Source organism: Vanellus vanellus (genome assembly GCF_965231255.1).
Source record: "Vanellus vanellus genome assembly, contig: HAP1_SCAFFOLD_1028, whole genome shotgun sequence".
In the NCBI taxonomy this organism is placed as follows: Eukaryota; Metazoa; Chordata; class Aves; order Charadriiformes; family Charadriidae; genus Vanellus; species Vanellus vanellus.
This window is the reverse complement of record NW_028127809.1, coordinates 14,429-30,344: the sequence shown is the minus strand read 5'-3', so window position 1 is coordinate 30,344 and position 15,916 is coordinate 14,429. Positions and strand designations below refer to the sequence as shown.

The window sequence follows — 15,916 nt, the reverse complement described above, 5'->3', positions numbered from 1 at the left end:
CCCAAGTGTCCCCAAGTGTCCCCAACACCCTGTCCCCGTGTCCCCAACACCCTGTCCCCACCCCGGGGGACATCCTGCACCCTGGGGTGACTTTGGTCACACCGGGTGTCCCCAGACCCCCTGTCCCCCCCCAAGGGGTGCCCAGCGCCCCGTGTGGGTGCTGGTCCCACTGTCCCCAAGTGTCCCCAACACCCTGTCCCCAAGTGTCCCCAACACCCTGTCCCACCCCAGGGGACATCCTGCACCCTGGGGGCATCCTGGTCCCCCTGAGTGTCCCCAGACCCCCTGTCCCCCCCCGGGGGGTGCCCAGTGCCCCATGTGGGTGCTGGTCCCACTGTCCCCAAGTGTCCCCAACACCCTGTCCCCGTGTCCCCAACACCCTGTCCCACCCCAGGGGACATCCTGCACCCTGGGGGGATCCCGGTCCCCCTGAGTGTCCCCAGACCCCCCGTCCCCTCCCCCGGGGGGTCCCCAGTGCCCCATGTGGGTGCTGGTCCCACTGTCCCCAAGTGTCCCCAACACCCTGTCCCTGAGTGTCCCCAACACCCTGTCCCCGTGTCCCCAACACCCTGTCCCACCCCGGGGGACATCCTGCACCCTGGGGGGATCCTGGTCCTTTTGGGTGTCCCCAGACCCCCCGTCCCCCCCCGGGGGGTGCCCAGTGCCCTGTGTGGGTGCTGGTCCCACTGTCCCCAGGTGTCCCCAACACCCTGTCCCCAAGTGTCCCCAACACCCTGTCCCCGTGTCCCCAACACCCTGTCCCACCCCGGGGGACATCCTGCACCCTGGGATGACTTTGGTCACACCGGGTGTCCCCAGACCCCCCCGTCCCCCCCCCGGGGGGTCCCCAGCGCCCCGTGTGGGTGCTGGTCCCACTGTCCCCAGGTGTCCCCAACACCCTGTCCCCAACACCCTGTCCCCAACACCCTGTCCCCGTGTCCCCAACACCCTGTCCCCACCCCGGGGGACATCCTGCACTGTGGGGTGACTTTGGTCACACCGGGTGTCCCCAGACCCCCCCTGTCCCCCCCCCCCGGGGGGTGCCCAGCGCCCCGGGGGGTGCCGTTCCCCCCGTCCCCCCTGTGTCCCTGACGCGCTGTCCCCGTGTCCCCTGCGCTGTCCCCAGAGGAGGTGGAGCTGGAGCTGCGCCTGGCGCGGTTCGAGCAGCTGATGGCGCGACGGCCGCTGCTGCTCAACAGCGTTCTGCTGCGCCAGAACCCCCACAACGTCCACGAGTGGCACAAGCGGGTGCAGCTCTACCAGGGGCGCCCCGAGCAGGTGGGGACACCGCGGGGGGGGGGACACCCGGGGGGACACACACACCCCCCCTGTGCTGGGAGGGGGGGGGGGGTGGGGGTAGGGGGACGCATGGGGACAGTGGGGTGGGGGTGTAGGGGGACATATGGGGACATGGGTGGGCGTAGGGGGACACGTGGGGACAGTGGGGTGGGCGTAGGGGGGACATGGGGACAGAGGGGTGGGGGTAGGGGGGACACACGGGGACATGGGTGGGCGTAAGGGGACATATGGGGACATGGGTGGGTGTAGGGGGACATGTGGGGACAGTGGGGTGGGGGTAGGGGGACATATGGGGACATGGGTGGGCGTAGGGGGGACATGGGGACAGTGGGGTGGGGGTAGGGGGACATGGGTGGGTGTAGGGGGACACATGGGGACATGGGTGGTCTCAGGGTGACACTTAGGGACAGTGGGGTGGGTGTAGGGGGACATATGGGGACAGGGGTGGGGGTAGGAGGACATGGGGACATGGGTGGGCATAAGGGGACACGTGGGGACAGGGGTGGTCTCAGGGTGACACTTAGGGACAGTGGGGTGGGTGTAAGGGGGACACGTGGGGACAGGGGTGGGCGTAGGGGGACATGGGGACAGGGGTGGGCGTAGGGGCCACCTGGGGCCAGCGGGGTGCGTGGGGGTGGGGGACGCCGAGAGGTTTGGGGGGGCGGAGGTGTCCCCAGCGTGTCCCCGCCGGGTCCCCAGATCATCCACACCTACACGGAGGCCGTGCGCACCGTGGACCCCTTCAAGGCGACGGGACGTCCCCACGGGCTGTGGGTGGCATTCGCCCGCTTCTACGAGGACAACGGGCAGCTGGACGACGTGAGCGGGGACAGCGGCGTCACCTCCCCCGGGGGACACCCCCCAGACCCTGACTGTCCCCCCGGGTCCCCCCAAACCCTGACTGTCCCCCCAAACCCTGACTGTCCCCAAAATGTCCCCTCAAACTCTGACTGTCCCATGGTGTCCCCCCCAATTCCTGACTGTCCCCTGTCCCCCCAAACCCTGACTGTCCCCCCAAACCCTGACTGTCCCCACGATGTCCCCCCCAAACCCTCTCTGTCCCCCCATGTCCCCCCCAGACCCTGTCTGTCCCCCGTGTCCCCCCCAAACCCTGACTGTCCCCGAGCCCTGACTGTCCCCTCATGTCCCCCCAAACCCTGACTGTCCCCACAATGTCCCCCCCAGACCCTGTCTGTCCCCCTGTGTCCCCCCAACCCCTGACTGTCCCCTCATGTGACCCCCAAACCCTGACTGTCCCCTCCGTGTCCCCACCAAACCCTCTCTGTCCCCCCATGTCCCCAAACCCTGACTGTCCCCCCAAACCCTGACTGTCCCCAAAATGTCCCCTCAAACTCTGACTGTCCCATGGTGTCCCCCCCAATTCCTGACTGTCCCCTGTCCCCCCAAACCCTGACTGTCCCCCCATGTCCCCCCCAGACCCTGTCTGTCCCCCTGTGTCCCCAAACCCTGACTGTCCCCCCAAACCGACTCCCATGACTGTCCCCAAACCCCGACTGTCCCCACAATGTCCCCTCAAACTCTGACTGTCTCCCCATGTCCCCCCAAACCCTGACTGTCCCCCGTGTCCCCCCCAAATCCTGACTGTCCCCAAACCCCGACTGTCCCCACAATGTCCCCTCAAACTCTGACTGTCTCCCCATGTCCCCCCAAATCCTGACTGTCCCCCGTGTCCCCCCCAACCCCTGACTGTCCCCGAGCCCTGACTGTCCCCTCCGTGTCCCCACCAAGCCCTCTCTGTCCCCCCATGTCCCCAAACCCTGACTGTCCCCACAATGTCCCCCCAAATCCTGACTGTCCCATGGTGTCCCCCCCAATTCCTGACTGTCCCCTGTGTCCCCAAACCCTGACTGTCCCCACAATGTCCCCCCCAAACCCTGACTGTCCCCCTGTGTCCCCAAGCCCTGACTGTCCCCCCCCAAACCCTGACTGTCCCAAAGCCCTGACTGTCCCCCATGTCCCCCCCAAGCCCTGACTGTCCCCAAGCCCTGACTGCCCCCCATGTCCCCCCCCAAACCCTGACTGTCCCCCCCCCAAACCCTGACTGTCCCCAAGCCCTGACTGTCCCCCCCATGTCCCCAAATCCTGCCTGTCCCCCCGAACCCTGCCTGTTCCCCCGTGCCCCCCGAACTCTGTTTGTCCCCCCCCGCTGTCCCCGCCGCCCCCTGAGTGTCCCCTCTGTCCCCAGGCCCGCACCATCCTGACCAAAGCCACCCGCGTGCGGTTCCGTCAGGTGGAGGACCTGGCCGCCGTCTGGTGCGAGTTCGGCGAGATGGAGCTGCGCCACGAGAACTACGAGGAGGCCCTACGCATCCTGCGGGTCCGTAGGGGACATTTGGGGACACCCCCGTCCCCTAACGGCACGTCCGGTTCCTTTAAGGGGACACCCCACTGCCCTAATGGCGTATCGCCGGGCCCCTTATCCGCCTCGGGAGAGATGGGGGCAGCGGGATGCTCCGTGCCGGGGGGGGGTTTGGGGGGAAGGGGGGGGGTTGTGGGGACTTTGGGGACACCGGTGACACCCTGGCTGTGTGTCCCCGTGTCCCCCCCCCCCAGAAAGCCACGGCGCTTCCCGCCAAGAGGGCCGAGTACTTCGATTCCACGGAACCCGTCCAGAACCGTCTCTACAAGTCCCTCAAGGTCTGGTCCATGTTGGCCGACCTGGAAGAGAGCCTGGGCACCTTCCAGGTGGGTGACACCCCCCGTCCTGTGTCCCCCCCCCCCGCCCCGGTGTCCCCAAACCCCTCCCTGCACCCCCCAACTCCGGGCTGCCGCCCCCCCCCCCCCCTCCCCCACCCCGTGTCCTCCCCTGGAGTCTGGGGGTGTCCCCTCCACCTCCCCACCGGGTGTCCCCCACCATCTTCTGCTGGTTTGGGCCCCCCCCATCTGCTACGGGGGCCCCCCCCTCCCCTCCCTCGGGACCCACGTGGCCCCCTTGACACCCCCATGTCTCCTCTGGGTGCCCCCCATGGCCCCCCCGGCCCCTCTGGCTGCTCCCCAAACCCTCCGGGTACCCCTGTACCCCCCCAGTATCCCCCATGTCCCCTCTGGGGGTGCTCCTATGCCCCCCCCCATTCCCTCTGGGTGCCCCCATGGCCCCCCCATCCCCTCTGGGTGCTCCCCAAACTCTCCAGGTACCCCCATGCCCCCCCAGTACCCCCCATGTCCCCTCTGGGGGTGCTCCTATGCCCCCCCCCATTCCCTCTGGGTGCCCCCCAATCCCTCTGGGTGCCCCCATGGCCCCCCCATCCCCTCTGGGTGCCCCCATGCCCCCCCAGTATCCCCCATGTCCCCTCTGGGAGTGCTCCTATGCCCCCCCCCATTCCCTCTGGGTGCCCCCCAATCCCTCTGGGTGCCCCCATGGCCCCCCAATCCCTCTGGGTGCCCCCCAATCCCTCTGGGTGCCCCCCATTCCCTCTGGGTGCCCCCATGCCCCCCCCATTCCCTCTGGGTGCCCCCCAATCCCTCTGGGTGCCCCTATGGCCCCCCCATCCCCTCTGGGTGCCCCCCAATCCCTCTGGGTGCCCCCCATTCCCTCTGGGTGCCCCCATGCCACCCCAGTATCCCCCATGTCCCCTCTGGGAGTGCTCCTATGCCCCCCCCATTCCCTCTGGGTGCCCCCATGGCCCCCCCGTCCCCTCTGGCTGCTCCCCAAACCCTCTGGGTACCCCCGTACCCCCCCAGTACCCCCCATGTCCCCTCTGGGAGTGCTCCTATGCCCCCCCCCCCATTCCCTCTGGGTGCCCCCCAATCCCTCTGGGTGCCCCCATGGCCCCCCAATCCCTCTGGGTGCCCCCCAATCCCTCTGGGTGCCCCCATGGCCCCCCCATCCCCTCTGGCTGCTCCCCAAACCCTCCAGGTACCCCCATGCCCCCCCGGTACTCCCCATGTCCCCTCTGGGGGTGCTCCTATGCCCCCCTGTGTCCCCTCTGGGTGTCCCCCAATCCCTCTGGGTGCCCCCATGGCCCCCCCATTCCCTCTGGGTGCCCCCCAATCCCTCTGGGTGCCCCCCATTCCCTCTGGGTGCCCCCATGCCCCCCCAGTATCCCCCATGTCCCCTCTGGGGGTGCTCCTATGCCCCCCCCCATTCCCTCTGGGTGCCCCTCAATCCCTCTGGGTGCCCCCCAATCCCTCTGGGTGCCCCCATGGCCCCCCAATCCCTCTGGGTGCGCCCGTGCCCCCCCAGTACCCCCCATGTTCCCTCTGGGGGTGCTCCCATGGCCCCCTTGACACCCCCCTCTCCCCTCTGGGTGCCCCCAGCCCCTCCCATGCCCCCAGCTCTTCCCCCCCCCCCCCCCTTTTGGCACCCCATTGTCCCCTGGGGGTGTCCCCTTTCCCCCTCCCCAGCCCCCCTGCTGTCCCCTGGGGGGCCTCGATGGGTGCTGACCCCCCCGGTGCCCCCCCCCCGGCCCGTTCCAGTCCACCAAGGCGGTGTACGACCGTATCCTGGACCTGCGCATCGCCACCCCCCAGATCGTCATCAACTACGGCCTCTTCCTGGAGGAACACGGCTACTTCGAGGAGAGCTTCAAGGTGGGGCTCCGCTGACCCCCCCGGCGGGACGGGGACACCCCAGCAGGGGATTGGGGACACCCCGGGGACACCCCGGCAGTGGGCAGGGGACTGGGACATGCTGGGGACACCCCGGCAGGGGACTGGAGACACCCCGGGGACACCCCGGTAGGGGACTGGGGACACCCTGGGGACACCCCAGTAGGGGACTGGGGACACCCCGGGGACACCCCGGCAGTGGGCAGGGGGTGGGGATATGCTGGGGACACCCCAGTAGGGAACAGGGGACATGGCAGCAGTGGGCAGAGGACTCGGGACACCCCGGGGACACCCCAGTAGGGGACTGAGGACACCCCGGGGACACCCCGACAGTGGGCTGGGGCACCCCGGGGACACGCCAGTAGGGGACTGGGGACACCCCGGGGACACCCCAGTAGGGGACTGGGGACACCCCGGGGACACCCCGGCAGTGGGAAGGGGGTGGGGACACACTGGGGACACCCCGGTAGGGAACAGGGGACACGGCAGCAGTGGGCAGGGGACTGGGACACCCTGGGGACACCCCGGCAGGGGACTGGGACACCCTGGGGACACCCCAGTAGGGGGTTGGGGACACCCCGGGGACATCCTGACAGTGGGCTGGGGCACCCCGGGGACACGCCAGTAGGGGACTGGGGACAATTTGGGGACACCCTGACACTGGGCAGGGGGCTGGAACATGGTGGGGACACCCCGACAGGGGACTGGGGACACCCCGGGGACACCCCAGTAGGGGACTGGGACACCCCGGGGACACCCCAGTAGGGGACTGGGGACACCCCGGGGACACCCCAGCAGTGGGAAGGGGGTGGGGACACACTGGGGACACCCTGGTAGGAAACAGGGGACACGCCGTCCAGGCAGGGGACTGGGACACCCCGGGGACACCCCGACAGGGGACACGCTGGGATGGGACTGGGGACACCCTGGGGACACCCCGGCGGGGGGCAGGGGACTGGGACATGCTGGGGATACCCCAGTAGGGGACTGGGGACACCCCGGGGACACCCCACAGCCGGGGAGGGTGTCAGGGAGATCCTGGGACACCCTGCAGGGTGGTGACAATGGTGGCAGGGTGGTGGCAGCGGTGGCAGGGCTGGTGGCATGATGGTGGCAGGGCTGGTGGCAGTGGTGACTAGTAGCAGCGTAGTGGCACCAGTGGCAGGGTGGTGGCAGTGGTGGCGGCAGTGGCAGTGGTGGCGGGATGGTGACAGTGGTGGTGTGGGACGGTGACAGCGGTGGCAGGGTGGTGACAGCAGTGGTGGGGTGGTGGCAGCAGTGGTGGGATGGTGACAGCGGTGGTGGGGTGGTGACAGTGGTGGTGAGGAATGGTGACAGCGGTGGCAGGGGTGGTGACAGCAGTGGTGGGACAGGATGGTGACAGCAGTGGTGGGATGGTGACAGCAGCGGCAGGGTGGTGACAGCGGTGGCAGGGTGGTGACAGCGGTGGCAGGGTGGTGACAGCAGTGGCAGGGTGGTGACAGCGGTGGTGGGACGGATGGTGACAGCAGTGTCAGAGTGGTGGCAGCAGTGGCGGGATGGTGACAGTGGTAGTGAGGAACGGTGACAGTGGTGGTGGGACAGGATGGTGACAGCAGTGGCAGGGTGGTGACAGCGGTGGCATGGGATGGTGACAGCGGTGGCAGGGTGGTGACAGCAGTGGCGGGGTGGTGGCAGCAGTGGTGGGATGGTGACAGTGGTGGTGTGGGACGGTGACAGCAGTGGCAGGATGGTGACATCAGTGGTGGGGTGGTGACGGTGGTGAGGAATGGTGACAACGGTTGCGGGGGTGGTGACAGCAGTGGTGCGGGATGGTGACAGCAGTGGCGGGGGTGGTGACAGCGATGGCAGGGTGGTGACAGCGGTGGTGGGATGGTGACAGCGGTGGTGGGATGGGATGGTGACAGCGGTGGCAGGGTGGTGACAGCAGTGGTGGGATGGTGACGGCAGTGGTGGGATGGGATGGTGACAGCGGTGGCAGGGTGGTGACAGCGGTGGTGGGATGGTGACGGCAGTGGTGGGACGGGATGGTGACAGTGGTGGTGGGACAGGATGGTGACAGCAGTGGTGGGATGGTGACAGCGGTGGTGGGATGGTGACGGCAGTGGTGGGACGGGATGGTGACAGCGGTGGCGGGGTGGTGACAGCGGTGGTGGGATGGTGACGGCAGTGGTGGGACGGGATGGTGACAGCGGTGGTGGGATGGTGACGGCAGTGGTGGGATGGATGGTGACAGCGGTGGCGGGGTGGTGACAGCGATGTCCCCGCAGGCCTACGAGCGGGGCATCGCCCTCTTCCGCTGGCCCAACGTGGCGGACATCTGGCACACGTACCTCAGCAAGTTCGTGGCCCGCTACGGCGGCCGCAAGCTGGAGCGGGCGCGGGACCTCTTCGAGCAGGCGCTGGACGGCTGCCCCCCAAAATACGCCAAAAGTACGGGCGCCGGGGGGGGCCGGGGGGCACGGGGCCGGGGTGTGGGGCAGGGGTGGGGCTGGTAAAGGGTGTGGGGTGGGTGTTGGGGTTGGTTGTGGGGTTGGCAGGGCTATGGGGTGGGTGTTGGGGTTGGTTATGGGGCTGTCAGGGCTGTGGGGTGGGTGTTGGGGTGGGTGTGGGGTTGGTTGTGGGTCTGACAGGGCTATGGGGTGGGTGTTGGGGTTGGTTGTGGGGTTGGCAGGGCTATGGGGTGGGTGTGGGGTGGGTGTAGGGCGGGTGTAGGGCTTGCAAGGGGTGGTTGTGGAGTTGGTTGTGGGGCTGGCAGGGGTGTGGGGTGGGTGTTGGGGTTGGTTGTGGGATAGGTGTGGGGCTGGCAGGGCTATGGGGTGGGTGTTGGGGTTGGTTATGGGGCTGTCGGGTGTGGGGTGGGTGTTGGGGTGGTTGTGGGGTTGGCAGGGCTATGGGGTGGGTGTTGGGGTTGGTTGTGGGGCTGTCAGGGGTGTGGGGTGGGTGTTGGGGTGGTTGTGGGATTGGCAGGGCTATGGGGTGGGTGTGGGGTGGGTGTAGGGCGGGTGTAGGGCTTGCAAGGGGTGGTTGTGGGGTTGGTTGTGGGGCTGGCAGGGGTGTGGGGTGGGTGTTGGGGTTGGTTGTGGGGTGGGTGTGGGGCTGGCAGGGCTGTGGGGCGGGTGTTGGGGTTGGTTGTGGGGTGGGTGTAGGGCTTGCAAGGGGTGGTTGTGGGGTTGGTTGTGGGGCTGGCAGGGCTGTGGGGTGAGTGTCGGGGTGGGTGTGGGGCTGGCAAGGGTATGGGGTGCACATGGGGTGGTTGTGGGGCTGGGAGAGGTGGATGTGGGGCTGGTTGTGGGGCTGGCAGGGCTGTGGGGTGGGTGTCGGGGTGAGTGTCAGGATGGGTGTGGGGAGCACGTGGGGTGGTTGTGGGGCTGGGAGGGGTGGGTGTGGGGTTGGTTGTGGGGCTGGCAGGGGTGTGGGGAGCACGTGGGGTGGTTGTGGGGAGGGGTTTGGGGTGGGTGCCCCACAGGTGAGTGCCCAACTGCACATCCCCCCTGGGTGCCCCCCTGGGTGCCCCCCGTGGCCCCTCCCCGGGCATCTGTTGGGGCCCCCAACACCCCGTGGAGCCCTCTCGGGTGTCCACCAGGGCCCCCCGCACCCCATGGCACCCATTGGGACACCCATCAGCCCTGGGCACCCTCTTGGGTGTCCATTGGGGCACCCAACACCCTTGGACACCCCTGAGCACCCATGGGGCACCCAACACCCTTGGACACCCTCTGGGTATCCATGGGGGCACCCAACACCCTTGGACACCCACTTGGTGTCCACCAGGGCACCCAACTCCCATCAGCACCCACTTGGGTGTCCATCAGGGCCCCCTCTCTCCTTGAGTACCCTCTTGGGTGTCCATGGGGGCACCCAACACCCCTGAGCACCCATGGGGACACCCAACACCCTTGGGCACCCCGTGGGCATCCATGGGGGCACCCAACACCCCATGGCACCCATTGGGGCACCCAACACCCTTGGTCATCTCCTGGGCATCCATGGGGGCACCCAACACCCCTGAGCACCTATTGGGGCACCCAACACCCTTGGACACCCCCTGGGCATCCATGGGGGCACCCAACACCCCATGGCACCCATGGGGACACCCAACACCCCTGAGCACCCATGGAGACACCCAACACCCTTGGGCACTCCGTGGGCATCCATGGGGGCACCCAACACCCCTGAGCACCCATGGGGACACCCAACACCCTTGGACACCCCCTGGGCATCCATGGGGGCACCCAACACCCTTGGACACCCACATGGTGTCCACCAGGGCACCCAACTCCCCTCAGCACCCACTTGGGTGTCCATCAGGGCCCCCTCTCTCCTTGAGTACCCTCTTGGGTGTCCATGGGGGCACCCAACACCCCTGAGCACCCATGGGGACACCCAACACCCCATGGCACCCATTGGGGCACCCAACACCCCTGAGCACCCATTGGGGCACCCAACACCCTTGGACACCCCGTGGGCATCCATTGGGGCACCCAACACCCCTGAGCACCTATTGGGGCACCCAACACCCCATGGCACCCATGGGGGCACCCAACACCCTTGGACACCCCCTGGGCATCCATGGGGGCACCCAACACCCCATGGCACCCATGGGGGCACCCAACACCCCATGGCACCCATGGGGGCACCCAACACCCCTGAGCACCTATTGGGGCACCCAACACCCTTGGTCATCTCCTGGGCATCCATGGGGGCACCCAACACCCCATGGCACCCATAGGGGCACCCAACACCCTTGAACACCCTCTGGGCATCCATTGGGGCACCCAACACCCCTGAGCACCTATTGGGGCACCCAACACCCCATGGCACCCATGGGGGCACCCAACACCCCTGAGCACCCATTGGGGCACCCAACACCCTTGAACACCCTCTGGGCATCCATTGGGGCACCCAACACCCCTGAGCACCTATTGGGGCACCCAACACCCCATGGCACCCATGGGGGCACCCAACACCCCTGAGCACCCATTGGGGCACCCAACACCCTTGAACACCCTCTGGGCATCCATTGGGGCACCCAACACCCCTGAGCACCTATTGGGGCACCCAACACCCCATGGCACCCATGGGGGCACCCAACACCCCTGAGCACCCATTGGGGCACCCAACACCCTTGAACACCCTCTGGGCATCCATTGGGGCACCCAACACCCCTGAGCACCTATTGGGGCACCCAACACCCCTGAGCACCCATTGGGGCACCCAACACCCTTGGACACCCCCTGGGCATCCATGGGGGCACCCAACACCCCATGGCACCCATTGGGCCACCCAACACCCCTGAGCACCCATGGGGACACCCAACACCCTTGGACACCCCCTGGGCATCCATGGGGGCACCCAACACCCCATGGCACCCATTGGGGCACCCAACACCCCTGAGCACCCATTGGGGCACCCAACACCCTTGGACACCCCCTGGGCATCCATGGGGGCACCCAACACCCCATGGCACCCATGGGGGCACCCAACACCCCTGAGCACCCATTGGGGCACCCAACACCCTTGGACACCCCCTGGGCATCCATGGGGGCACCCAACACCCCATGGCACCCATTGGGGCACCCAACACCCCTGAGCACCCATGGGGACACCCAACACCCTTGGGCACCCCGTGGGCATCCATGGGGACACCCATCACCCCTAAGCATCCATGGGGACACCCAACACCCTTGGACGCCCCCTGGGCATCCATGGGGGCACCCAACACCCCTGAGCACCCATTGGGGCACCCAACACCCCTGAGCACCCATTGGGGCACCCATCACCCCTGAGCACCCATGGGGACACCCAACACCCTTGGACACCCCCTGGGCATCCATGGGGGCACCCAACACCCCATGGCACCCATTGGGGCACCCAACACCCCTGAGCACCCATTGGGGCACCCAACACCCTTGGACACCCCCTGGGCATCCATGGGGGCACCCAACACCCCATGGCACCCATGGGGGCACCCAACACCCCTGAGCACCCATGGGGACACCCAACACCCTTGGTCATCTCCTGGGCATCCATGGGGGCACCCAACACCCCATGGCACCCATGGGGGCACCCAACACCCCTGAGCACCCATTGGGGCACCCATCACCCCTGAGCACCCATGGGGACACCCAACACCCTTGGTCATCTCCTGGGCATCCATGGGGGCACCCAACACCCCTGAGCACCCATTGGGGCACCGAACACCCTTGGGCACCCCGTGGGCATCCATGGGGACACCCATCACCCCTAAGCACCCATGGGGACACCCAACACCCCTGAGCACCCATTGGGGCACCCAACACCCCTGAGCACCCATGGGGACACCCAACACCCTTGGTCATCTCCTGGGCATCCATGGGGGCACCCAACACCCCTGAGCACCCATTGGGGCACCCAACACCCCTGAGCACCCATGGAGACACCCAACACCCTTGGGCACTCCGTGGGCATCCATGGGGACACCCATCACCCCTGAGCACCCATTGGGGCACCCAACACCCTTGGACACCCCCTGGGCATCCATGGGGGCACCCAACACCCCTGAGCACCTACTGGGGCACCCAACACCCCTGAGCACCCATGGGGACACCCAACACCCTTGGTCATCTCCTGGGCATCCATGGGGGCACCCAACACCCCTGAGCACCCATTGGGGCACCGAACACCCTTGGGCACCCCGTGGGCATCCATGGGGGCACCCAACACCCCTGAGCACCCATTGGGGCACCGAACACCCTTGGGCACCCCGTGGGCATCCATGGGGGCACCCAACACCCATGAGCACCCATTGGGGCACCCAACACCCCTGAGCACCCATGGGGGCACCCAACACCCTTGGGCACTCCGTGGGCATCCATGGGGACACCCATCACCCCTAAGCATCCATGGGGGCACCCAACACCCCTGAGCACCCATGGAGACACCCAACACCCTTGGACACCCCCTGGGCATCCATGGGGGCACCCAACACCCCTGAGCACCCATTGGGGCACCGAACACCCTTGGACACCCCCTGGGCATCCATGGGGGCACCCATCACCCCTAAGCACCCATGGGGACACCCAACACCCTTGGGCACCCCGTGGGCATCCATGGGGGCACCCAACACCCTTGAACACCCTCTTGGGCCTTCCTTTGGTCCTCACCCCCCCCCCCTCCCCTCTTCTCCCCCCCCTTCCTCCCCCCCCCCCCGGTGGGTGCCGGTGGGTGCCGGTGGGTGACGGCGGGTGCCCCCGCAGCCATCTACCTGCTGTACGCCCGATTGGAGGAGGAGTTTGGGCTGGCGCGCCACGCCATGGGGGTGTACGAGCGCGCCACCCGCGCCGTCCTGCCCTCCCAACAGCACCTCATGTTCAACATCTACATCAAACGCGCCGCCGAGCTCTACGGCGTCACCCACACCCGCCCCATCTACCAGAAGGCCATCGAGGTGGGTCCGCGGCGCGGGGATGGGGGGTGGGGGGGATGGGGGGTGAGGTGGGGGGGGGGGGTAGGCGGGGAGAAGCCAGTGGGCACGGGGGTGAGGGGACATCATGTGGATGGGGGGACACCATGTGGACGTGGGGACAAGGGGACATCAAGGGGCGTGGGGATGGGGGGACACCATGTGGATGTGGGGACATCATGGGGACGTGGGGACATCATGTGGACATGGGGACAAGGGGACATCAAGGGGGCATGGGGACAAGGGGACACCATGTGGACGTGGGGACATCAAGGGGGCACGGGGATGGGGGGACACCATGTGGACGTGGGGACATCATGGGGACGTGGGGAAATCAAGGGGGCGTGGGGACAAGGGGACACCGTGTGGACGTGGGGACATCATGTGGATGTGGGGACATCAAGGGGGCGTGAAGATGGGGGGACACCACGTGGACGTGGGGACATCAAGGGGGCATGGGGACAAGGGGACACCATGGGGACAAGGGGACACCAAGGGGGCACGGGGATGGGGGGACACCATGTGGATGTGGGGACAAGGGGACATCAAGGGGGCGTGGGGATGGGGGGACACCATGTGGACGTGGGGACACCATGGGGACATGGGGACACCAAGGGGGCGTGGGGATGGGGGGACACCATTGGGACGTGGGGACACCAAGGGGGCACGGGGATGGGGGGACACCATGTGGACGTGGGGACAAGGGGACATCAAGGGGGCGTGGGGATGGGGGGACACCATGTGGACGTGGGGACATCATGTGGACATGGGGACAAGGGGACATCAAGGGGGCGTGGGGATGGGGGGACACCATGTGGATGTGGGGACATCATGGGGACGTGGGGACATCAAGGGGGCGTGGGGATGGGGGGACACCATGGGGACATGGGGACACCAAGGGGGCATGGGGACAAGGGGACACCATGGGGACGTGGGGACACCATGGGGACATGGGGACACCAAGGGGGCACAGGGACAAGGGGACACCATGTGGACGTGGGGACATCAAGGGGGTGTGGGGATGGGGGGACACCATGTGGACGTGGGGACATCATGTGGACGTGGGGACATCAAGGGGGCGTGGGGACAAGGGGACACCGTGTGGACGTGGGGACATCATGTGGATGTGGGGACATCAAGGGGGCGTGGGGATGGGGGGACACCATGTGGACGTGGGGACATCAAGGGGGCATGGGGACAAGGGGACACCATGGGGACAAGGGGACACCAAGGGGGTGTGGGGATGGGGGGACACCATGTGGATGTGGGGACATCATGTGGACATGGGGACATCATGTGGACATGGGGACAAGGGGACATCAAGGGGGCGTGGGGATGGGGGGACACCATGTGGATGTGGGGACACCATGGGGACATGGGGAGACCAAGGGGGTGTGGGGATGGGGGGACACCATGTGGACGTGGGGACATCATGGGGACGTGGGGAGACCAAGGGGGTGTGGGGATGGGGGGACACCATGGGGACGTGGGCACCTGGGGACACCGCAGGGGGAGAAGGTGGCACCAAGTGGGGGTGGGGGGACACCAACTGCCGATGTCCCCCGGGGGTGCGGCTGTCCCTTGTGGGCGCTGACGTCCCCCGGGGTGCGGATGTCCCCACGGGCGCTGATGTCCCCATGGCTGTGGATGTCCCTGTGGGCACCGATGTCCCCCGCGGGTGCTGATGTCCCCCACGGGCACTGATGTCCCCATGGGTGCAGATGTCCCCATGCGCACCAATGTCCCCTGCGGGCGCAGATGTCCCCATGGGTGTGGATGTCCCCATGGGCGCCGATGTCTCTGTGGGTGCAGATGTCCCCATGGGCGCTGATGTCCCCTGTGGGCGCCGATGTCCCCACGGGCACCAATGTCCCCTGCGGGCGCTGATGTCCCCGTGGGTGCTGATGTCCCCATGGGTGTGGATGTCCCCATGGGCGCCGATGTCCCCCGCGGGTGCTGATGTCCCCATGGGTGTGGATGTCCCCCGCGGGTGCTGATGTCCCCATGGGTGCAGATGTCCCCATGGGCGCTGATGTCCCCACGGGCACCAATGTCCCCTGCGGGCGCTGATGTCCCCATGGGTGTGGATGTCCCCGTGGGCGCCGATGTCCCCTGTGGGTGCTGATGTCCCTGTGGGTGCTGATGTCCCCTGGGGGTGTGGCTGTCCCCGCGGGCGACGATGTCCCCCGCGGGTGCTGATGTCCCCGTGGCTGTGGGTGTCCCCATGGGTGCTGATGTCCCCATGGGTGCAGATGTCCCCCGCGGGTGCTGATGTCCCCATGGGTGCAGATGTCCCCAGGGGCACCAATGTCCCCTGCGGGCGCTGATGTCCCCGTGGGTGTGGATGTCCCCATGGGCACTGATGTCCCCATGGGTGTGGATGTCCCCGTGGGCGCCGATGTCCCCTGCGGGTGCTGATGTCCCTGTGGGTGCTGATGTCCCCCAGGGGTGTGGCTGTCCCCGCGGGCGCCGATGTCCCCATGGGCACCATTGTCCCCTGCGGGCGCTGATGTCCCCCGTGGGTGCTGATGTCCCCATGGGTGCTGATGTCCCCATGGGTGTGGATGTCCCCATGCGCACCAATGTCCCCTGCGGGTGCTGATG

At 67.5% G+C, this 15,916-nt stretch overlaps 1 protein-coding gene across 1 annotated transcript in view; it reads left to right on the top strand.

The window, feature by feature from the left end:
• Positions 1-15,916, top strand: part of LOC309684983 (pre-mRNA-splicing factor SYF1-like) — a gene marked incomplete at its 3' end in the record, with an annotated part of 53,945 nt that overhangs the window by 23,604 nt on the left and 14,425 nt on the right. The window contains exons 8-14 of the mRNA XM_082500815.1: positions 1,127-1,278; positions 1,999-2,118; positions 3,506-3,637; positions 3,874-4,005; positions 5,737-5,850; positions 8,139-8,301; positions 13,107-13,297. Of these exons, the coding sequence (XP_082356941.1) occupies positions 1,127-1,278; positions 1,999-2,118; positions 3,506-3,637; positions 3,874-4,005; positions 5,737-5,850; positions 8,139-8,301; positions 13,107-13,297 (1,004 nt within the window). The remainder of the gene's footprint in view (positions 1-1,126; positions 1,279-1,998; positions 2,119-3,505; positions 3,638-3,873; positions 4,006-5,736; positions 5,851-8,138; positions 8,302-13,106; positions 13,298-15,916) is intronic.